This window comes from Prionailurus viverrinus, chromosome B1 (genome assembly GCF_022837055.1).
Source record: "Prionailurus viverrinus isolate Anna chromosome B1, UM_Priviv_1.0, whole genome shotgun sequence".
NCBI classification, from domain to species: domain Eukaryota; kingdom Metazoa; phylum Chordata; class Mammalia; order Carnivora; family Felidae; genus Prionailurus; species Prionailurus viverrinus.
This window is the reverse complement of record NC_062564.1, coordinates 145030258-145054731: the sequence shown is the minus strand read 5'-3', so window position 1 is coordinate 145054731 and position 24474 is coordinate 145030258. Positions and strand designations below refer to the sequence as shown.

The following is a 24474-nucleotide window of genomic DNA, read 5'->3' as shown; positions in this document are numbered from 1 at the left end:
TAGCACTGAGTAATGTATAGAATTGCTGAATCACTATATTGTATGCCTGAAACTAATATAACACTATATGTTAACCATACTGGAATTAAAATTTAAAATAATTTAAAAAAGATAACTAACTTGCCACCTCTATATCAAAGTTTCCCCCCCCCCAAAAAAAATTAACAGATAATTTAAAATTTATCTAAGTACCATATAGTGCTATACACATTATTTGTATTCTCTTCATTAAATAAATGCAAATAAAGCCATCTATGGAGCTCAGTAAGGTATACTATTTATTCATTTTAAAACATACATCCACACAGCAAGCCCATTTCTCCCCACCAATACGTATACATATTTCCTATTAGGCTTAACCATATTCTTCTAAGGAGAGCAAAGTAATCTTAAGCTGAAAGAATTACTTTGGTTCAGTATCTATAGGCCAGTTTGCAAAATCTTCTTTTTCAAGTAGTTCTGCCAAGGTTCTAACCAGATATGATCTTTGAATCTCAACTTGCACTTATAGTAAATTATTTTTAGTTCCTTAATTCTGAAGTTCACAAAATGTGTTAATAGGCAAAATACACCAGAAGCAAATACAGAGACAAAAAGGTAATTGATCCTAGATCCTCAGTCATTGAGGTGATATGTTTACACTGATCTTTAAATAAAAATAACATCGAAATAAGCTGGAAAGCCACTTGACTTTGAAATATTGTCTTCTTTCCACACTGTATAGTCTATTGGCAATATTTTTTAAGTAAAAATAAAACAATATCTTAATGTGAAGCCTATTAATGTCTATACATTAACTGTCTTTAGCATATTAGCCATACCAATGTAGTCAAACACCTGGTCAGAGGTTAAAAATAGAGTTTCAAAATCAAGACCAAATTTTAATTGAACCACCTAAAGACTTCTACATTGGAATCTCTCATTTTGCCTCCTCCTGAATGTCCTGCTTTTTTGAGGACAAAGTATCTAAGGTCAGAATTTTACTATTAAGCTCCTCAGAGTAATAGAAAAGAGTATTAGTTAAATTCTTGGGCTAAGTTTTAGTCAATGCCTTTTGGAAAAAAACAACACATCGTTAACTGGTTAAGGCAAAAAAACCACACAAATTCTGGTCCCCTTAACAGCCATTCTCTAAAATAAATTCAGAGCGTGACCAGCAACCTAGAAGCCAAAAACCTACAGCCAAATTGGCTTAAACTTCCCACCTGGAAGTCATGGACTGGGGCATGAGAAACGGTGTGTGGACTGTATGTAGGTAGATATTTTTGCATGTTCGTGAAGAGCTTTGGGGAAGGCCTATGTGTTTGAGGAAATGAGAAGACAGGAGCATCTCTGGTTCTGTCTGATATCACCTTCAAACTATCAGTGGACAGGAGTGAGGTCCATAACAGTGGACACTTCCTCCCTAAAGCCTCTTCAGCTGGGGAGTTCAACAGTAACTGGCCTAGAGAAAAGTAACCAGTCCTAGTCAATCAGTAACACTGCTTCCCATCTCCTGGTTTTGTATGTATATACTTCCCCTTTCAAGGAGAAGCATAGTCCTCAACTCCAAGGTATACCTACAAAATTCTCCTTCACCATTCTCATTCCATAATCATGTTCCCTCACTCAGGAACACTGGCTCCAGAATCTCACAATACAGAGGACTACCCGATGTCAGAGTCATACTAAGTCATGAGAAATAAAAGGTTTCTTTGAGAAATTTGCATCAGTGTGGTTCATAGAAGATCAGCAGAGAGGCCAGATTCCCATAGTACAACGATCAAACATCAATCACGATAATCACAGAAACCAAAGATATACATCTATCCATAGAGAGCAGTTACATATCTCCTTAAAGCCTAGAAACAAGCAAGCTTTTTAAATGTATATTAATAGGTAAGTTATGGTAAAGGAAACATTTTCTCTTACTGATCCTAGTTTTTTCATTTCTTCAAATGATCCTAGTTTTTATCACCTACCACCACCAAACCCATTCCTAAGTAAATGTACACATTTATACAGATAACACAGAGTTCAATGCATAAATAACATAACCATTATAATGTTTCTCTCTCCCTTTTTAAACTCATTTTTAATCTTGGGTGATTTTAAATCACAATCTACTAACAGTAAATACACATTCGTGGAACAAGAACCATATCACTATTCTTCCATTGGTTATATCTTGAAATAACAACAGTGGACTTGAAAGGTGATGGGATAGCAGTTGGGGAGGGGCACTTGTTCAATCTTCCTTCGAAACACTTGGAAGTCTTTCTCTTTTTTCTTCCACAAGGCCTTTCCCAGAAAATTCAGGCAGTTCAAAAGCAAATGACCAAAACCACAAATCTCTCTTTGTAGGATATCAGCACTTTGGTCACAAGAAGATGTCATCTCAAGGGCTAGAGTAGCATCTAAAAGCACAGGGGGATACAGGCAACCAAACAGTTTACATAAAAATCTTTCCAGAAAGTGATTTATATCTTACTTGCTTTCTCACATTGAATATATTTATAATATTGTAAGTATTACACAGTCTAAGAAAACTTAAGACCGTATATAACAAAAACAAGATTTTAAAGAAAACCTTAGGATAATTGTCAACCAAAACTGTCCTGTGTAGCACACCATCTCCTTTTATGTAAATAATGACTAGTTTTGACAAAATAGATCCAAGTTTTATAGAGGCTACAGTTTATATAGTACGTATAATGAGTGCATTGCAAAGACGTCTCCCAGAGCCTGGAAAGGGCCCTGTACCATTGAGGAATTAAAACTTAAGATTTGTTCACTTCATAGTAAATTCACATTTGATGTCACAGACGTTCAAAATGCTTTGTGGAGAATGAGATACCACCTCACAGCTGTCAGAATGACTAACATTAACAACTCAGACAACAACAGATGTTGGCAAGGATGCGGAGAAAGAGGATCTCTTTTGCACTGCTGGTGGGAATGCAAAGTGGTGCAGCCGCTCTGGAAAACAGTACGGAGGTTCCTCAAAAAATTAAAAATAGAACTGCCCTACGACCCCGCAATTGCACTACTAGGTATTTATCCAAGGGATACAGGTATGCTGCTTTGAAGGAGCACATGCACCCCAATGTTTATTGCAGCACTATCAACAGTAGCCAAAGTATGGAAAGAGCCCAAATGTCCATCAATGGATGAGTAGATAAAGGAGATATATATATATATACACATATATATATATACATATATATGTATATATATATGTATGTATATATATGTATATATATATGTATGTATATGTATATATGTGTATATATATATATGTATACACACACACACACACACGATAGAGTATTACTTGGCAGTCAAAAAGAATAAAATATTGCCATTTGCAATTACATGGATAGAACTAGAGGGTATTATGCTAAGTGAAATTAGTCAGAGAAAGACAAAAATCATATGACTTCACCCATATGAGGACTTTAAGAGACAAAACAGATGAACATAAGAGAAGGGAAGAAAAAATAATATAAAAACAGAAGAGACTCTTAAATATGGAGAACAAACAGATGGTTACTGGAGGGGATATGGGAGCGGGGATGGGCTAAATGGGTAAGGGGCATTAAGAAATCTACTCCTGAAATCATTGTGGCACTATATGCTAACTAACTTATGTAAATTAAAAAAAATTAAATTAAATAAATGCTTTGTGGAGGTTAACAGATTAATTCCAACAGTACATTTATGAGAGTGTGGGATTTTATTACCATCATATTTTACAGAGTTAATAAGATATTAAACATTAGGTGACTGGTCTGAGGTCACATACCAAATGGCCACTCAAAAGGTCTGATCTTTGGTTTTCATTTTTTTAGTACTAAACGGTTATATTTAAAAGGAAGGCAATCCTGTTACCATGTAAAATTGACACTTAATTTTTCAAATCACTGTTGGTGCCTAATCAAGTGAGTTCTTAATTTACTCTGTTTTCCTTTTTAAAAACATTTGTAACATATTTCTCCTGGGGGTAGGTCCCCGGTGGGGTGGGACCGTGTGCCAGTGGGTCCTGTTCTTGCTGTGCAGACACATGGCGCACGCCTGGAGCTTGTAGCTCCCTTTTTACCGTGGTGGAGTGGCAGGACAATAATGAAGTCCATCAGAAACAAATATAAAAAAATACAATATAAAAATAAAAAGGAAGGCAATCATCTAGAATAGTGCTGATCCCTCTTTATTGGGAAAAAGATTACCAAGCAATCATTTCGTCTTTCTTGCTTTACGAGCCCAAAGGGCAAATGACTGATAAGGGAGATAAGTATATATCCTTCCACTGCACTCATCACCCTGAATTCACCTTACTGTATCCAATAAAACACAGGAGATTAGTTTAAGGGCAAGAGCTGTAAGCTCCATGAAAAGGGATTTCATCCCAAAGACAAATACTACTTCTTTTTTTTAAGTGGCACAATTCTTTCTCTACCAGGTGTTCTCACAGAATCAATCACTAGAGAATGCTTAACGGCAGAATTTGGCCTTTAGCAAGCTACAAAATATCTCCCATGGAAGGTTTACTTTGCATTAAGTATGAGAAACCAGACATACCCAGTTCAGAACCAAAATGACTCTCAGTGCTGGTGTTCCATTCGAGGCAAATCAGCCTCCGAATCATCTGACAGGGGAGATCCTGAAACCTGTAAGTTAATAATCAAGCATTAAAGATTCTCAAAAATTGTAAAAGTCTCACTCCACCCCCCTGAAAATCCCAATTCTTGTTGTTCAAGTATCAGGTGTTTATAATTAACCATTCATAGCGCAAGCTGCTTGCACAGAAGACGATGATGAAGTAAGAGGCTGTTATTCTTTGACCTCTTTGGTGATACGTGTGTTAAAAAGATGCTTCTGATGTGCCAAGGTAGTGTAAACCCACTACAACCCATCTCTCCTACTTATTACAAACAAACAAACAAACAAACAAAAAAACCCTTTAGGAAAAATATGAAAAACAACTGGAGATTAAGGAGAGGGGTCAAAAGTTGGAAATGTGATCCTTCACATGGGGGGTAGGTTTCCAATTTTGTTTATTTTTTGCTCCTGTGACTTTGCCCAAAAGGCAGGCCCTAGTCTCAGAGTAGTGAAGAAGTACAAAAAGCTAAAAGTCTGAAAGAAACTCCCTTGTTATCCCAGAGAAACCCTGCAAGCCACAAAGTATGGGGATGGGTTGGTCCTGGAGCGAACAGAACTAGAGCAAGGGACTCCCTAATTCTGTGTATAGACTGACGGGAGTCTGAGCCCAGCTCCTGACGCATGCATGCATGCAGCAGCTCCAAACCCAGAGCAGCAACAGCTTGGCAAACTGAGCTGAGATTTGAACTACCTGCACAAGTCTCCAGCTAACCCCTGAGCCACACAAGCACAGGACAGATGCAAACTACGATGTCAAAGACTTAGAGAACTGAGATTTAAAACATTTCTCACAAGAGATAAGGCAGAATTTGCAGTGAGAACAAAACTTCAATGACTGCCTGCTAAAATAAAACGTCCACATTCTCCAGAGGGTTATAACAGGACCTGGAGGCTACACAACGTAATATTAACAGTTTCCAAGATACAATCAAAGTTATTGGCCATAAAAAGATTCAGGAATGTGTCATCAATTCTCAATGGAAACGGCAATCAACAGATGCAGAAATATATATGCTATACAGGTATATATAACTTAATTAAGTTTATAAAGTCCCAATATTTGGGTCACCTCGGGATCGATATGAATGAAGAAACAGGAATTCTTAGCAGAGAAATATAAGCCCTAAAAAAGAACCAAGTGGACATTTTAGGACTTAAAAATACAGTATCTGGGGGCGCCTAGGTGGCTCAGTCAGTTAAACATCCAACTCCTGGTTTCAGCTCAGGTCATGATCTCACGGTTTGTGGGATCTAGCCCTGCTTTGGGCTCTGTGCTGTCAGGGCAGAGCCTGCTTGGGATTCTCTCTCTCCCCCTCCCCGCTCATATACTTTCTAAATACATACATACATACATAAAACAGCATCTGAAATTTAAATATCTCCCTGGATGGGCTTAATAGCAGAAGGGAAACAACAAGATAAAGAATCAAAGAACTTAAAGATAAATCAATAGGAATTACCCAATGTGAAGAGCCAAGATAAAAAAAAGAAAAAAAAAAAAGATTAAAGAAAGCAGAGTCTCAGGAACTTGTAGAAAATACCAAAAAGTCTAACATCTATGTCACCGGACTCTCAGAAAAAAAAGAGAGAGAGATTATGGCAGAAAAAAATTTTTGAAGAAATAATGACCAAAAACTTCCAAATTTGGCAAAAGAGGTAGGTTTACAAATCAAGAAGTTCAGCAAATGCCAAACAGGATACAAAGAAAACTATGCTTAGACACATCTTATTAAAACTAATGAACACAAAACGATGAGGATAAAATCTTGAAAACAGCTGGAGAAAAATGAAACATTACATACAGATGAACAATTCAAATGCCTAAGAATGTCCCACATTCTGACAGAAATCAGAGAGATCAGAAGACAGAGGAATGATGTCCTTATAGTCCTGGGAGAAAAAAGTTTTTAAAAACCTACCAACTCATATTCTATATCCATTGAAAATATATTTAAGGGATGAAGGCAAAATAAAGTCATTCTCAAATGAAGGAACACTAAGAGTTTGTCACCCATCAGACTTGCTCTGGAAGAAATGCTAAAGGAAGTTTCTCAAGCTGAAGAAAAATGATACCAGAGAATAAAAGTATAATTTTTAAGAAAGAAGGAAGAACAACAGAAACAGCAGGTAGTTAGGTAAATATAGAAGACTACTTATTTCCATAAATTGCTTAAAATATCTATGACTATTTAGAGCAAAATATATGACAATGCAGTGGGGTTTTCGGTGTATGTAAATAAGACAAAGAATTCTAACAAAAAGTCCAGGTTGAAGTAAAAGGACATATGCTTACCACTACATTTTACAAGTGATACAATATTTACTCTAAGTAGACTGTGGAAGGTTAGTTAATATATATTGCAATCCCTAGAGTAATCACTAAAAAAAATAATACCAAGAAATATACCCAAAAGCCAATCCTAAAAATATTCAAATACAAAAGAAGACTAAAAAGGGAAAACAAAGAAATAAACAAACAAACAACAACAACAATATATATATATAAAATATATATATATATAAAATATATATATATATAAAATATATATATATATATAATATATATATATACACACACATACATATATATAAACATAGAGCTAGATCCAGATATATCAATAATCACATTCAATGTTGATGGCCTAAGTATTTACTAGCAGGCAGAATTCTAAAGATATCACCCGGTTAGTCAATCAAACTATTGTAGCTACTGCTGTGAAGCAACTTTGCACATGGAATTAATGTTATTAATCAGGTGACTCTAAGATAGAAAGATTATCCTGGCAGGCGCAATGTAGGCCTGCAAGGCCAATCACATGCCTCTTAAAAGCAGAAGAGGAAGTCAGAGATGAGGCAGAAGGGGAGGTAAGGGAGGATCAAAGAGTAAGAAGGATTTGATCACTATTACTAGCTTTGTAGATGGCAGAACTAGACCATGAGCCAAGGAATGTGGTCAGCTTCTAGAAAGTGACAGCATCCCCCAGGTGTCAGCCAGAAAAGAAACAGGGACCTCAGTCCCACAACCTCATGAAACTCAATTCTGCCGACAATCTGAGCGGGCCTGGAAATAGATTCTCCCCTAGAGTCTCCAGAAAGAAATGCAGTCCCGCTGACATCTTGATTTGGGGTCTGTGAGACTCAAGGGGAGAAGAAGCTATTCCTAGGCTTCTGACCCATGGAAACTGTGAGACAGTAAATATTTTAAGTTGGTAGAAGTTTACTAGCTATAATAGGAAACACATTCCAATGAACAGAATTGGCATTGACAGAATGGATACAAAAGAAAGACCCTACTTCTATGAAATGTTGCACATTAAAACAACAACAACAACAAGAAACAGATAATATAAAAGTAAAAAGATAAACCATGGAGACAAATAAGTAGGCTCGAGTGGCTATTTTAATCTCAGATAAAATTGGTTTCATGGCACAGAACACCACAAGTGATAAACAGAGGCATTTTCTAATGATAAAAGTAATAATATATCAGGAAGACAAAAACTATTATAAGTGTGTATGTACCTAATAATAGAGATTTAAAATACAGGAAACAAAAATAAACAGATATAAGAGAAAAATAAATAATTCCACAGTCAGTGAAAGATTTTGACAGCACTCTTTCAAGAACTGATAGAACCAAACAAAAAAAATCATTAAGGATATAGAAGATCTGAAGAATACTACCAAGCACCTTAATCTAATTTCACATTTGTAGTAGGCTATGTCTAACGACTGAAGAATATACATTATTTTCAAGGAAACAAGGTTCATTCGCCATGACAGACCATCTGCTGAGCCATAAAACGTATCTCAATGAATCTAAAATAATCAAAATCATACACAGTATATTCTCTGACCATATGGAATTAAATTACAAATCAATAATAATAAAATATCTAAGGAAATGCTAAATAACTACTAAACAACATGTTTCTAAATAATTCCTGGGTTAAAGAAGAAATTACAAGGGAACTAAGAAAATGTTTGGACTGAGCAATAATGAAAAACACAACACCTCAAAATTTGTGAGATGATGCTTAAACACCACTTAGAGAAAAAATATGTAGATACATACACATAGAAGTATATAATGTATGTAAGTGTGCAGGAGGTGGACAAGTGGAGACAGAGTCCACGGGCTATGCAATACTTTACTTACAAAAACCTATCTTACGGGTGTTCCAGAAGGTACATAATAGACTTTTATAAATGTGAAAATGTTTGTGTTATGCACAGAAACAAAAATGAAGTTCAACGTATTGATCCATACCATAACGTAAGAGTGCAAGGCAAGTCACAGCTTCTGCCAGAAAGCCTTTTGCTTTCAGTCTCTCGCTGTTTCTCTTCCCACTGACATCTTCCACATACAAACTCATGTTATTTTGGTGTTGATTTGTGTTTTTCACTACACCTACTTTCTCCTTTATTGTATTTTAAATACAACTGGGAAATGAACAAATAAACTAAGAGTAAAAATGCAGAACAAGTTTATAAATATCAAAGGAATAGTTCAAATCAACCAAATAAAAATACTGACGTATGAAGGCTGCCAAAGCCTTTCTTCTATTTCATGAGACAAGATTTGGTTATGTGAACCCTGAAAAGTGGTTTTGAACAATAGTACCCTCACAGACAGCAAGTGAGAAATCCTGCACCTTTAAAATCCACATTAAATTTTAGGCATATGCAAGGAATTTATTGAGATACTATAGTTCCTAAAAGTAAAATTTGTGATGGTAATTAATCTTCATGCAACAGGAATTTATTTAGTTTTGATTATATTGCTGCAGAAATTGTTAACAAGAGATAAGGCAAAGTAATAGCAGTCAAAAAACCTTTTTCTCAGGGTCACTGTGTAACTGCCTCTGTAATTTGTTGCCCTCAACAACATAATTTCCCTTGTTGATTGAGCTCTACCAAACTATTTAAGGCGTAGTAGAAAAAAAACATCCACATAGATATGGAGGCAATACTTAAATGAGGATGGAGACTTAAATTCCAAAACAAAAGTTGCCTAGCATCAAGGAGAGGTGAGAAATCTGTAAGTACAATGATGCATATCCAAAGTTTATACCCAGTTATGGTTGGCTCAGGGAATTTAAAAGTTTGCGAGTTTTCTTAATGTAAAAATGAGTGATAGGACTGTTATTAAAGCAGCGGAAATATAAATATTCTGTAGAATTAAGAGAAATTATAGAAAAATAATTATATATAGAATAGCAAGTCTTTAACATGCACAAAGTAGATAGTCTTGGGGAAACGTGTCAAATAGAGGATACATTTTAAAAGGATACAGGCAGTTCAAAGAGTGAAAGATAGGTTATAGCTTTGGGGTTAACTCAGTGAAATACTATGAGTTACCACAAAAGTTATGTAAAAGCCATAGCTAGGCTACACACATACACACACACACACACACACACATAATTTTAATCTATAAAAAACTGATGACGGTAAGCTGGAAAATGTCTATATAAGTATACATGTAATAAAGGTACTAAGTGCAATGAACAGTAAGAAAAACTTTGACAAACAAAATTGTATGGATCCCACCAATAAACTTGCCTAATCCTTAAGAGGAATATATAATATTTCCCTAGAAATATAAATATATATATTTCCCCAGAAATATAAAGTATTTCTGTACCTGATGTAATCCAATACTGGGGGCGTGCAAGTCAATAGTGGCCAGAGAAGGAATTCGAGATTCTGAGAGATTTTTGTTCTCTTTCCTTATTAACCTGGAATTTCGAGCTAGATAAAAATAACCACAAACACATTTAAAAATTAGACATTTGTATTAGTTTTCCACATTCTATAGCTGTCCCTCAGTATATACTTAGTGTACATATTTACATACATAAGTCTGTAAATATTTACATATGGAAACACATAAAGTTACTACAATTTTTTACTTTTAATATTTTGTTAGTTTACTTAACATACATTTTATTTATTTTTTAAGAGTTTATTTTTAAGTAATCTCTACACTTAACATAGGACTCAAACTTACAACCCTGAGATCAAGAATCACATGCTCCACTGACTGAGCCAGCAGGTATTCCAATGTAACATAAATTTTAAATAATATAAACAAAAAGGCTGAAAAGTAAAAGCATTATACATACCTATGCCTTCCAAGGCTCTTAGTTCAGGGAGATGATTATAGTTCAGTTCAGGCAAACGGACATCTGTCTTTGAGTATTCCCTTCTTTTCTTATTTGCCTGAAGTAGGCTCTTTTCACTTGGGACCTAAGATCAGAATGATTAACACAAGTGAATTAGCCTTCAGGTAAGCTTGGCTTGCCCCTTTTGTAACTACTATATTGATATCCTAAAATTTAGGAATTCAAGAATAACACAAAACTTCAGAAGTCCTGTAATGAGCTTTTGAGTTTCTTTATTTGGAATTTTCTGCTTGTTCTTTTAATAGAGTAAGTGCTAAGACTCTTGGTTCAAATTAGTTATAAAATAATTAGTTCAAAAAAAACTATCTGCATGTCCAAAAAATAGTAAGTTCAGACCTCAGGTTGGTCTTCAACCTAGGTGTTGTAAAAAGTTTAGGCAAAGTTCTGCCTCCAATAATTTTCATTAAGACTCAAGTGTGTCTTCTTCCCATTAATCTCTACCTCTTTTCTTGACGGCCTCTTAAAAATAAGGATAAACAGAAATAAGATCTAAAACTGACAGCCAGTGTTGATTATGCAATGCCTGAAAGAAGGCTGATATCAATTCCAGCAAAGTGCTTTTGAGCCAGCTACTCTGAAAGCCTTGCTGATCAAAGTAATCCTCCAAAGCAGATCAAGAATGTAAAACACAAAAATATCTACAAAGAAATCAGTAGGGTATTAAAAAAAGGAAAGTACTGTGGATACAGAAATCGTGGGCCAAGAATAATTAAAAGAAAAGCAAATGTAATGCCCAAATCATGAGAGATATGAAAAGAAGGCTACTCTTGTTCAGCTCTGAGGATAACGAGAAAGGTAGACAAGGGAAATTTGAGAGAAAAATACTCTTTGGGAATACATCCACACCTCCATTCCCTGGCACAAGAGTTCATTCACCACATTCTGTAAGCATTTTCTATGGTGCTAGACATGTTCTAGGTGTGGGGTAGAGCTGTAAGGAAAACAGAGCACATATTCCTACCTTGGAAATGTACATTCTAGTTCGGGAGGCAGACAATATATAAATAAGCAAATATAGAGGCTGGTAGGTGTATGTAATGGAAAAAAATTAAGCCAGGAGAGAGAAAAGAGAGTAATGCGAGACAAAATGAGTTCTAATACTAGGGAAGACCTCACAATAAGGCTTCATGTAAGCCAAGGAGGAGAAGAAGCAAATTCTTTAGATTATCTGGGGGAAGGAACGTTCTAAAGCACAGGAAGTAAGTGCAAAAGCCCAAATATAGGCGCATGTCTGGCCAGGTTCAAGGAATACAAGGAAATCAGTGGATTGCAATAGATTGACCAAGAGTAAGAGAGGCCAGGGGCACCTGGGTGGCTTAGGCAGTTAAGCATCTGACTCTTGATTTCCGCGTGGGTCATGATCTCACATGATCCCAATGTGATATGGAGTCCCACATTGGGCTCTGCACGAGAGACTGCTTGGGATTATGTCTCTCCCCGCCTCTCTCTCTCTGCCCCTCCCCTGCTCACGCTCTTACTCTCTCTCTCTCAAAATAAATAAATAAACATTAAAAACAAGTAAAATTTCAAAAAAAAAAAAAAAGAGAGAGAGAGAGAGTAGCCAGGGGTGGAATAAGAGGGATGGGGACCTGGGTCAATCAGGGACTTACAAGCCCTGTTAGGATTTTGGTCTTGACTCAAAGATGACCAGTCAATGGAAAAGTGATGATGATTTAAGTTAACTTTAAAATGAAGCATCCTGGCAGTTACGTTAAGCGAAGTAACACTCCTCTGAACCTTTAGAAAACCTCTGAGCCTTGTACATGCTGCCATTCTTATAATCTGACACTGTTTTAATTTGTTGATCTTCTACTAGACCATGAGCTCCTTGAAGAGAGAGATAGACTGATTCATCTCCAGTGTCTCATAATAAGTTATCAATAAATATTTATTAAATGAATAAATAGAATACTTTCTTTTTTTAAAAAATGTGTATTTATATATTTTGAGAAAGAGATAGAGCATGAGCAAGGGAGGGGCAGAGAGAAAGGGAGGGAGAGAGAGAATCCCAAGCAGGCTCTGACTGTCAGTGCCCAGTGCAGGGATTGAACCCACAAACCATGAGACCATAACATGAGCCGAAATCAAGAGTCAGACACTTAACTGACTGAGCCACCCAGGCACCCCTAGAATACTTTCACCAAAAATCTTAGGTGAGATACAACAATTTACCTTGTCACCTACTCTAAAGAAGAACTGATCACCAAGTATTAAGTTAAGAAAATTTACTGTTACTAAAAAAATTAAAACATGTCATTTAAATAATATATTTAAACATCTAGACTTACAAAACTTACTTAAACTTTAAGACTTTCACATTTATGATTGTGACAGGTTGGCATCCCACGTATACGTACGTATACGTATAATTAAGGTATCCCACGTATACGTACACGTATAATTAAGGTTCCACTGTATGATATGTCTCCAAATAAGATTCCCAGTTCTTCACTATTATATTTAACATTAATAGAAGTCTAGAAATGACTAATGCTTGCTCTTCTATCATGGGAGTAATAGTTCACTTACTGATGTGGTCACATTAATATTATAAATGCCTGATGGAGAATGTTTATGTGGTTTAACAAATGGAATGCAATACTTCTTGGTTTTCTCATCCACTCTGCAACAACAACAACAACAACAAATTTAAGTTAGAACCAGCAGTAACTATTTTTTCCAACCACAAAACCAAAACCAAATGACACAAAACTAAGTGACATGCAGTTTAATCAGCATTTAATGCCTATTCATAATCATACAATGTACATAATTCTGGTGAAACGTTCTGTCCTTTACCATTACCCTCATGCCTCCCACCTCGCTCCCAAGTCCAAACAAATAAATTACTTTTCTTTCAGCAAAATTTCCCAAATGAGCTTCTTTGTATCACCAAATACCCACAGCCATACCATGTAGCAGCAGACGCCCAAAATCAATTATTTCTTTTATTATGACAACCTCCTTTCACATTTTTAGAATAAATAGTTATAGACCCTCTTCCCCTTACAGAATACAATCCACTTTCTTAAGACTCAGGTGAATTTTTTTTTTATCAAATGCTAATAACTTTCATTACATAGGCCAAAAGCATTTTGAAACAGAACGCTTACAAGAATGAAGAGCACCCAGAAGCCCGAAAGTAGAATGTGGCTGAATCGATTAACACTCGCAATTTGCAGACATACCCTGAAACAACATTTTGTTCTTATTTTCCTCATTCATACCTGTGACTCTGAACTCCTGGGATATTCACCATTCCAGAATTAACACCGGGAGCCACCGTGGAAAGATTGTGCGCAAGTGGAGGAATTGCCACGCCTAGATTTCTGGTGTGATCCACGCTTCCGTTGCTGCAATCTCTGAGGCTTGTAGAAGGCACGGTTGTGATGCGGCTCATCCCACTGTCAGGGAGACAGCTCGCATTTGAAGCTCGACTGACTTTTTCGACTTTTTCTCCGTCCGGTTTTGGCCCTTTTATTTTAAATACTTTAGAATCTTTAACTTTGGGATCAGCATTGGTATCCTGACCATTAATAAAAAATGTTAACAACATTAATGATCTGAGGAGAATGAAAAATTACCTCTTCCTGTAAAGAACTCGTCAACTACTGCAGAATTCCATAAATATCACCTTCTCATGCCCCTGTTTTCTTTATTCTATCTATGGAATTAAAATTACACCCAGGATTCTTGGTCAGACATTTATTTTGAATAGAAATGCAATAGCTCTGCTATATATCAGGTGAATATGATACATACATATATCAAATTTATATATATTTCAGTAGAAAAATGTGAAAGAGAAATTAAGTATCACTACTTTTGTTCTTATATATCTAAAGTCAGGAAATACAAAACTGAGAACTGCCTTCTTCTTTTGGTTCATTTGAAAAAATGTGAGTGGATTGTTGATGGATTGGAATTACCTTACCAAGAACAGATTCTAGGTAACCAACATGCAAATGTAAACTTCAAATAAATTAAATACCCAAATCTCAATTTTAAAGTGCTCTACTTTATACAAAAAAAAATTAAATGATATTTTTCTCTCATATCATTTAAGGGAAAAAATGATACATGCATGTGTTTGTGTCCATGTGTTTATATGTGAGTACATGGGTCTAAATGTTCTTAGATAAGTATGATTTCCTGACAAGACCTACTGCACAGTCTGATACACACTCTGGTACACAGTAGGCATTCAAAACACAATATGTTAAGGCAGTTTTTCAAAAAGTAACGTCTATAGAGAAGGTACATTTTTACAACTAAGCTAAAAGTTAACAACTTGCTCACTGCTCAGAAAACCTCTTTTTTTATATTCATTTATTTTCCTCCAAAAATAAAAGGATATATTACATTTAAAATTTAATACACATGAAAACATGGACATTTACCTGTACCACAAGCATTTTTCTATCTTCGCCTAAGGAATCACCTTTTTCCTTTTCCTTCTTTCTGCTTTGAGATTTTTTAGATAAAGAAATATTTCTGGCATCTTTCTGTACTTTTAACTGTAGTTCCTGAGAAAACCTACGTAAAAATACATTTGTCAATACAAGAAAATTGTAGGGGCACCTGCAGTGGGTTAAGCCTCCAACTTTGGCGCAGGTCATGATCTCATGGTTCATGAGTTTGAGTCCCTCCCCTGTTTGCACTCACTCTCTCTCTCTCTCTCTTACTCTCTCTCTCAAAAATAAATAAACATTTAAAAAAAAATTTTTAAACACAATAAAATTGTATAAGACAGATAAACCTAGAAAAAATTCATTTTCAAGATTTTTTTTTTGTATTGAGTATTAAACTAGACTGTGTTATTTAAAATGAGAAAAATTGGGAGGGTGGGTGATGGGTATTGAGGAGGGCACCTTTTGGGATGAGCACTGGGTGTTGTATGGAAACCAATTTGACAATAAATGTCATATATTGAAAATAAATAAAATAAAATAAAATGAGAAAAATTATTGGGGCACTTGCGTGGCTCAGTCAGTTAAGTGTCTGACTTTGGCTCAGGTCATGATCTCCCGGTTCGTGAGTTCGAGCCCCGGGTAAGGCTCTGTGCTGGAGCCTGCTTGGGATTCTGTGTTTCTCTCTGCCCCTCCCCCACTCGCACTCTGTGGCTCTCTCTCTCAAAAATAAACAAACATTAAAAAACATTTTCTTTTCATGAGAAAAAGTATGGCCTAGATTAGCAGTTCTCAAAAGGTAGTCTGTAGAACCCTGGGAATCCCTGAGAACTTTTCAGGAGGTTCACAAGGTCAAAGCTATTCTTTACCTTAATAGGAAGATGACTGCTTTTCCTCTACATTGACACTGGCACTGATGGTGTAAAAAGCAATGGTAGGTGAGACCGCTGGCACCTTACCAAGAATTAAAGCAATGGCACCAAACTGTACTGACAGTTATGGCATTCTTCATATTCATACACACATTCTCAGTTTAAAAAAACAAAGGCAGTTTTGCTTAAGAACGTCCCTTATGAAATAATAAAGAAGTATTAATTTTATTAAATCAAAACCTTTGAACACCAGTCTTTTTTCATATTCTGTGTGAAAGAAGGGAATGTGCATGAAGCACCCTGCTACGAACCGAAGTGCAGTGGCTGTCTTAGGGAAAGGAACTGTATTATTGTTTGAGATACAAACTAAACTAGCCACTTCTTTCATGCAACATTTTTTACTTGAAAGAAAGGATGACAGAAAACTAGTTATTCAGACTTGGAGTATTCTGCAAACATTTACTTTTAAAAAATGAGAAAAGGAAAACAACTGACAGCATTTGTGTTGACGATAAATTCACATTTTTTTAAATTTTTTTTAACGTTTATTTATTTTTGAGACAGAGAGAGACAGAGCATGAATGGGGGAGGGTCAGAGAGAGGGAGACACAGAATCCGAAACAGGCTCCTGGCTCTGAGCTGTCAGCACAGAGCCTGAGGCAGGGCTTGAACTCACGGACCGCAAGATCATGACCTGAGCCGAAGTGAGATGCTTAACCGACTGAGCCACCCAGGCGCCTCTAAAATTCACATTTTTATGCAAAATTACAATTCTGTTAAACTTGTGTGCACTAGTGTGACTGTAGCCGATTCCCAATACTTAAAAAGACTTTTCTGATGAGAGAGAATGTGACTTTTTGATACTATATAATGAAATGTGTCACCATTTTAAAGATCTGCATTATATAGCAAAACAGTATTTTCCAAATGACTAATAATGATACCACAAAAACACACATGGCTAAAAGCTCTATTCAAAGTGCAAGAAGATAGATAAATGGATTTTAATGTAACAGGGTACGGAAAGCTCACTGATATGTTTCAGACTCCGCAATGCAACCAACCCTTAAGAACTACTACTGCCAAGTTTTGGCATAGTATCAAAATTTAGGTTATGGACTCAATAAAGAATACCCACAATTATCTAAAAGGGCTATTAAAATACTCTTCCGTTTTCCAACTGCATATATATGTGAGGCCAAGGTTTATTTGTAGATCTCAATCAAAACAACCTAACACAACTAATTCAACGCAGACGCAATATGAGAACTGAGGTATCTTTCATTAAGCTAAACACTAAATGGATTGGTAGAAATGTCAAGCATTGTCATTGCCACTCATCTCACTGTTCTTGGTTTTGTTAGCTGCACTGATGCCAGCAGCTGAGACAGCACAAGAGACCGCACTGGCAGCTCTGGCACTCACAAGTTTGGCACATCCAGGTCCCAGCACAGCACTGGCAACAGTGTCACATGACCGGGTGTGATGTGGGTACAGTGGCAACAGGAGATGGTACCTTTGGAAATGCATCAGTACCCAAAACGATGGCAACACGAACTCGTACCAACACACAAATCAGTGACCTGAGTGGTAGATGTCACCACAGGGAGACAGAAAGAAAAGCAGGATGTAACTGCTTCATGTCAACCTAGACCACTAATTCAGTGAACGCAGGGGACCACTCCTAGGAACTGCATTATTGCTAAGGCTGAATAGAGGTAGGGTGGTCAATATTTGAGACTGTATACAAGCGGGTGTGTATAGAAATAAGAGAAATACATTTACTTTAACTCTAGGTTGAGACACCCCGGAAAACATGAGCCAGTACTATACCTCTCAGCAAATCCATCCATATGAAAGAAATCATGGTGCAGGAGCTCAGCACAGAAGGGCCTTTTGTCTGGGTCAATATGTAAGCATTTCTGGAAAACCAAGGAATACATACAGCTCATATCAAACAAAAACTGCCTACATTTAAATTTCTGAATGTAGAAAAATAGAAAATTGCTGTTTATAGTCAATGAACTTTAAAAACATAATAAATGATAAAGAAAAAAATACAAATCTAGACAATGACCACTAGTGGTTGCTAATATCACAAAAAGAAAGACCATCAGACATGTGGTGTCTCTAGATGGAAACATACAAACCTCTTACAACATGGTCTTGCCAAAAACCAACCTGATTCTGATGAGCTCTAGCTCTAGTTTATAAGAAATACAAGACAGAGGAGCATATTAAACTATACTATGTGGATAATTCTAAGGGTCAAACAACCTACTTTCTTTAACAAATAAATGGCAAGGTTTAAACAAAAAAGAAAAGAGATAAAGATGAGCTTGTAAATTAAGATATATCCACCAATTGTGATCTATAGACTTCATGTAGATCCTAGTTCGAACTATAAAAAGAAATTATGAGAAAATCAGTGACACTTTGAGCATTAGTTAGATGTTTCATAATATTAGGGAAATATTTTTTCCCTAATTTTTAAAATTTAAAGCCTTGCACAATAGAAGGGAAAGGGCCTATTCTGTGTATATCACTGTGCTGGATACTTCACATAGATTATTTGATTTTAATGCAGGTCTTGTTCTGATTTATGAGAACCACTTAATGCCAGGAAAAAGAGAAAAAGCTCAATAAATAGCTTTAAATGAACAAGAAAAATTCTACAAATGATTAAGGTATTTATAAGTGAAGTAATAGAATATCCGGGATTTGCTTCAAAATGCTACAAAAAACAAAGCTGAGGAGGATGAAGATAGGTAAAAAGAAGACTGTCAAGATGCTGTTAATTGTTGCATCTAGATGATAAATACACAAGGGTTCATTGTACTACTATTCTTTCTACTTCTCTGTTTGGAGTTTTCCAGAATAAAATGTTTAAACGTTATGGGAATTCTATTATAAGGGACATAAACTGGATAATAGTTTTACCTTAATTCCCTTTAAATCTCTATAGACAGATCATAAAGCTGGCCTCCATGAAAAATATTTAAATCTGTTAGAGGATTACATAGAAAAGTAGAAATGTATTCATCTAAGAACTTGTTACAATTGTTTATAAGCTTAATAAACTTTTATTAATGAGTTATTTTAAAAATTTAAAAAGCAAAAAATATCTTGAGTAAATGTGATATGATCTTGGTGTTTTAGATATACGGCACTTATTTTATCAATACTTCAGGAAAGTCCTAATAAGAATTTTTTGATCTAACAACTCCAAAAGGTCTAGTGAGAATTGCCCTAAGATCTTCCTCAACTACAAGGCAAAGGTGATGATCATTTGTAAATTAGCTTCAGCAAATCTAGTGGTTAAGCAAAAGCCTCCTTAACACTACAGCACATGTCATGATCCTATGCCCCGTGCTTTAATAATTTGCTAGTTCTTGGGGCACCTGAGTGGCTCAGTTGGTGAAGCTTCCAACTTCAGCTCAAGTCATGATCTCACAGTCCTTGAGTTCAAGCCCCGCATTGGGCTCTGTGCCGATAGCTCAGAGACTGGAGCCTGCTTTAGATTCTGTGTCTCCCTCTCTCTCTGTTCCTCCTTCTCTCTCTCTGCCTCTCTGTCTCTCTCTCTCTCAAAAATAAAAAATATTTAAAAAAATGATTTGCTAGTTCTTTACCTTTCTAATTTCCTTATCCATTTTTCTTCTCTTTTCCACTTATATAGGCTTGCATTTCAAACGTTAAACATTAAAAAGATACTGTTATGAGGATATTTTTATACTTAAAACATGCTAGATAACACTAAACAGTTTCTTAAAACAAATAAAATTTTCAGGCCTTGGGGCACCTGGGTGGCTGAGTAGGTCAGGCGTCCAACTCTTGGTTTCAGCTCAGGTCATGATCTTGTAGTTTGTGGGTTTGGGCCCCACATCCGGCTCTGTGCTGACAGTACAGATCCTGCTTGGGATTCTCTCTCTCTCCCTCTCTCTCTGTTCCTCACGACTTGTGCGCTCTCTCTCTCTCTCTCTCTCTCTCTCAAGATAAATAAGCTTTAAAAAATTCCTTTAAAAAATTTTTTTCAGGCCTTTCTTTCCAAAGATCTCCCTGCCAAATTACTTAATTTTTTAAACTCTTTCTTAATGTACAAAAATTACAACCACCAGGGCCCAAACACAGGACATTGGCATTGTGGTGTGGAATATCAGCTTTAAATGTGGCTGTAATTGGCATGACATCCCATGCCAAAATGTCTTATGAGAAGAAATAGAGGTGAACTATAAAGTCATAGCCAGTTTCCTCTCTACTCTGCAATCTAGGAGAAAAAACTTTCACCCAAGGGCAAATCAGGGTTACTCCAATGAACAAATCAAAGCAAACCTGGTGGAAGGTTCAAACACTCCACCACTACAAGCAAGGAGGAGCTTTGCAGAGGACTGATCAGTAGGATAGAGCAGTCAAAACGCAACAACAGAGTGCATGTAACACACTCCAAAAACACTTCCTGAAGTGTCAGGCCCTGGACAGCATATGACCCTTTTTAATATAGTAGTACTCACAGATGCAGGACGCATCACAAGCTATTAAACACATAAAAGACAGAAACCTAGCCAAAATGATGAAATGGAAGAATTCTCCTCAAGAGAAAATCCAGGAAGAAATGACAGATAGAGAATTGTTCAAAACAGATATAAATAATATATCTGAACAAGAATTTAGAATGACAGTCATAAAACTCATAGCTGAGCTTGTAAAACACATAGAAGACAGCAGAGAATCTACTGCTGCAGAGATCAAAGACCTAAGAAATAGTCACAATGAATTAAGAAATGCTATAAATGAGATGCAAAATAAACTAGATACAGTGACAACAAGGATGGAAGAAGCAGAAGACAGAATAGATGAAATAGAAGATAAAATTATGGAAAATGATGAAGCTGGAAAAAAGAGGGAAAGGAAATTACTAGATCACGAGGGTAGAATTAGAGAAGTAAATGATTCCATTAAATAAAATAATAACTGTATCATAGGAGTTCCAGGAGAGGAAGAGCAAGAGAAAGGGGCAGAAGGTTTATTTGAACAAATTATAGCTGAGAACTTCCCTAATCTGGGGAAGAAAACAGGCACCCAAGTCCAAAAGGCACAGAGAATTCCCTTCAAAATCAACAAAAACAGGTCAACTTCATGACATATCACAGTGAAACTGACAAAATACAAAGATAAAGAGAGAATTCTGAAAGCAGCTAGGGACAAAGGAGCCTTAACCTACAAGGGTAGATACATAAGGGCAGTAGCAGACCTGTCCATTGAAACTTAGCAGGCCAGAAGGGAGGGGCAGGAAATATTCAATGTGCTGAATAGGAAAAATACGCAGCCAAGAATCCTTTATCCAGCAAGGCTGTCATTAAGAATAGTAGAGAGAGCAACTGACAGAATGGGAGAAGATATTTGCAAATGACATAACAGATAAAGGGTTAGTATCCAAAATCTATAAAGAACTTATCAAACTCAACACCCAAAAAACAAATCATCCAGTGAAGAAATGGGCAAAAGACATGAATACACACTTCTCCAAGGAGGACATCCAGATGGCCAACAGACACATGAAAAAATGCTCAACATCACTCATCATCAGGGAAATACAAATCAAAACCACAATGAGATATCACCTTACACCTGTCAGAATGGCTAACATTAACAACTCAGGCAATAACAGATGTTGGCGAGGATGCGGAGAAAGAGGATGAGGATCTCTTTTGCACTGTTGGTGGGAATGCAAACTGGTGCAGCCACTCTGGAAAACAGTATGGAGGCTCCTCAAAAAACTAAAAATAGAACCACCCTATGACCTAGCAATTGCACTACTAGACATTTATCCACGGGATACAGGTGTGCTGTTTTGAAGGGACACATGCACCCCCATGTTTACAGCAGCACTATCAACAATAGTCAAAGTATGAAAAGAACCCAAATGTCCATCGATGGATGAATGGATAAAGATGTGGTATATATATACAATGGAGTATTACTCGGCAATCAAAAAGAATGAAATCTTGCCATTTACAACTGCGTGGATGGAACTGGAGGGTATTATGCTAAGTGAAATTAGTCAGAGAAAGACAAAAATCATATGTCTTCACTCATATGAGGACTTTAAGAGACAAAACAGATGAACATAAGGGAAGGGAAACAAACATAATATAAAAAGAGGGAGGAGGACAAAACAGAAGAGACTCTTAAATATGGAGAACAAACTGAGGGTTACAGGAGGGATTGCAGCAGGGGGGATGAGCTAAATGGGTAAGGGGCATTAAGGAATCTACTCCTGAAATCATTGTTTCACTATATGCTAACTAATTTGGATGTAAATTTTAAAAAATTAAAAATTAAATTAAAAAAAAAGAATAGTAGAGAGAAAGGTTTTCCCAGACAAAAACTAAAGGAGTTCATGACCACTAAACCAGCCCTGCAGGAGATCCTAAGGGGGACTCTGTGAGTGGAAAACAGCAAAGACTACAAAGGACCAGAGACATCACCACAAACATGAAACCTACAGATAACACAATGGCACTAAATCCATATCTTTCAATAATCACTCTGAATGTAAATGGACTAAATGCCTCAATGAAAAGACACAGGGTATCATAATGAATAATAAAAATAAGATCTATCTATATGCTGCCTACAAGAGACTCATCTTAGACCTAAGGACACCAGCAGATTGAAAGTGAGAGGATGAAGAACCATCTGTCACGCTACTGGACATCAAAAGAAAGCCAGAGTAGCCATACTTATATCAAACAAACTAGATTTTAAAACAAAGATCGTAACAAGAATTGAAGAAGGGCATTGTATAAATTAAGGGATCTATCCATCAGGAAGAGCTAACAATTGTGGAGGCACTTGGGTGGCTCAGTCAGTTACGCATCCTACTCTTGATTTTGGCTAAGGTCATGATTCCAGGGTCATGGGATCGAGCTCCACACTGGGCTCTGTGCTGACAGTGCAGAGCCTGCTTGGGATTCTCTCTCTCATCCTCTCTCTCTCTCTCTCTCTCAAAACAAATAAATAAACTTTGAAAAGAAAAAAAAAGAAGAGATAACAATTGTAAATGTTTATGCCCCAAATGTGGAAGAGAGCACCCAAATATATAAACCAATTAATCACAAACCTAAACAAATGTATGGATAATAATACTGCAATTGTAGGGGACTTTAATACTCCGCTTACAACAATGGACAGATCATCTAGGCAGAAAATCAATAAAGAAACAATGGCTCTGAATGACATATTGGACCAGATGGACTTAACAGATATATTCAGAACTTTTCATCCTAAAGCAGTAGAATACACATTCTTCTCAAGCACACATGGAAAATTGTCCAAAATATATCACATACTGGGTCACAAAACATCCCTCAACAAGTATAAAAAGATTGAGGTCATACCATGCATATTTTCAGATCACAATGCTATGAAACTTGAAACCAACCACAAGAAAAAATCTGGGAAGCCCCCAATTACATGGAGGCTAAAGAACATCCTACTAAAGAATGAATGAGTCAAATTAAAGAAGAAATCTAAAAATATATGGAAGCAAATGAAAATGAAAACATGACAGTCCAAATCCTTTGGGATGCAGCAAAGGTAGTCTTAAGGGGAAAATTCATTGCAGTTTAGGCCTATCTCAAGAAGCAAGAAAGGTCCCAAATACACAACCTAACCTTACACCTAAAGGAGCTAGAAAGGCAGCAGCAAAGAAAGCCCAAAGCCAACAGAAGAAGAGAAATAATAAATGTTAGGGCAGAAATAAACAATATAGAATCCTAAAGAACAGCAGAACAGATCAATGAATCTAAGAGCCAAGTTTTTGAAAGAATAAACAAAATTAATAAACCTCTCGCCGGACTTCTCAAAAAGAAAAGAGAGAGGACCCAAATAGATAAAATCACGAATGAAAGAGGAGAGATCACAACCAACACCACAAAAATACAATTATTAGAGAATACTATGAAAAATTATATGCTAACAAACTAGACAATCTGGAAGAAATGGACAAATTTCTAGACACTCACACACTACCAAAACTCAAGCGAGAAGAAATAGAAAATTTGAACAGACCCATAACCAGTGAAGAAATTGAATCAGTTATCAAAAATCTCCCAACAAATAACAGTCCTCGGCCAGGTGGCTTCCCAGGGGAATCTACAGAAATTTAAAGCAGAGTTAATACCTATTTTTCTCAAACTATTCTAAATATAGAAATGGAAGAAAAACTTCCAGACTCATTCTATGAATCCAGCATTACCTTGATTCCAAAACCAGACAAAGACCCTACTAAAAAGGAGAAATCAGGTCAATATCCCTGATGAACATGGATGCAAAAATTCTCAACAAGATACTGGCAAATTGAATTCA

The 24474-nt window shown here is 36.3% G+C and overlaps 1 protein-coding gene across 1 annotated transcript in view; it reads right to left on the bottom strand.

The window, feature by feature from the left end:
- Positions 1 to 255: 255 nt before the first annotated feature.
- The window catches only part of CDKL2 (cyclin dependent kinase like 2), a 53596-nt gene continuing 29377 nt past the window's right edge, over positions 256 to 24474 (bottom strand). The window contains exons 7-14 of the mRNA XM_047854789.1: positions 17941 to 18029; positions 15227 to 15362; positions 14054 to 14352; positions 13356 to 13449; positions 10767 to 10890; positions 10286 to 10392; positions 4558 to 4646; positions 256 to 2396 (exon numbers count right to left, since the gene is read on the bottom strand). Coding sequence (XP_047710745.1) covers positions 4581 to 4646; positions 10286 to 10392; positions 10767 to 10890; positions 13356 to 13449; positions 14054 to 14352; positions 15227 to 15362; positions 17941 to 18029 — 915 coding nt within the window. The 3' untranslated portion in view covers positions 256 to 2396; positions 4558 to 4580. The remainder of the gene's footprint in view (positions 2397 to 4557; positions 4647 to 10285; positions 10393 to 10766; positions 10891 to 13355; positions 13450 to 14053; positions 14353 to 15226; positions 15363 to 17940; positions 18030 to 24474) is intronic.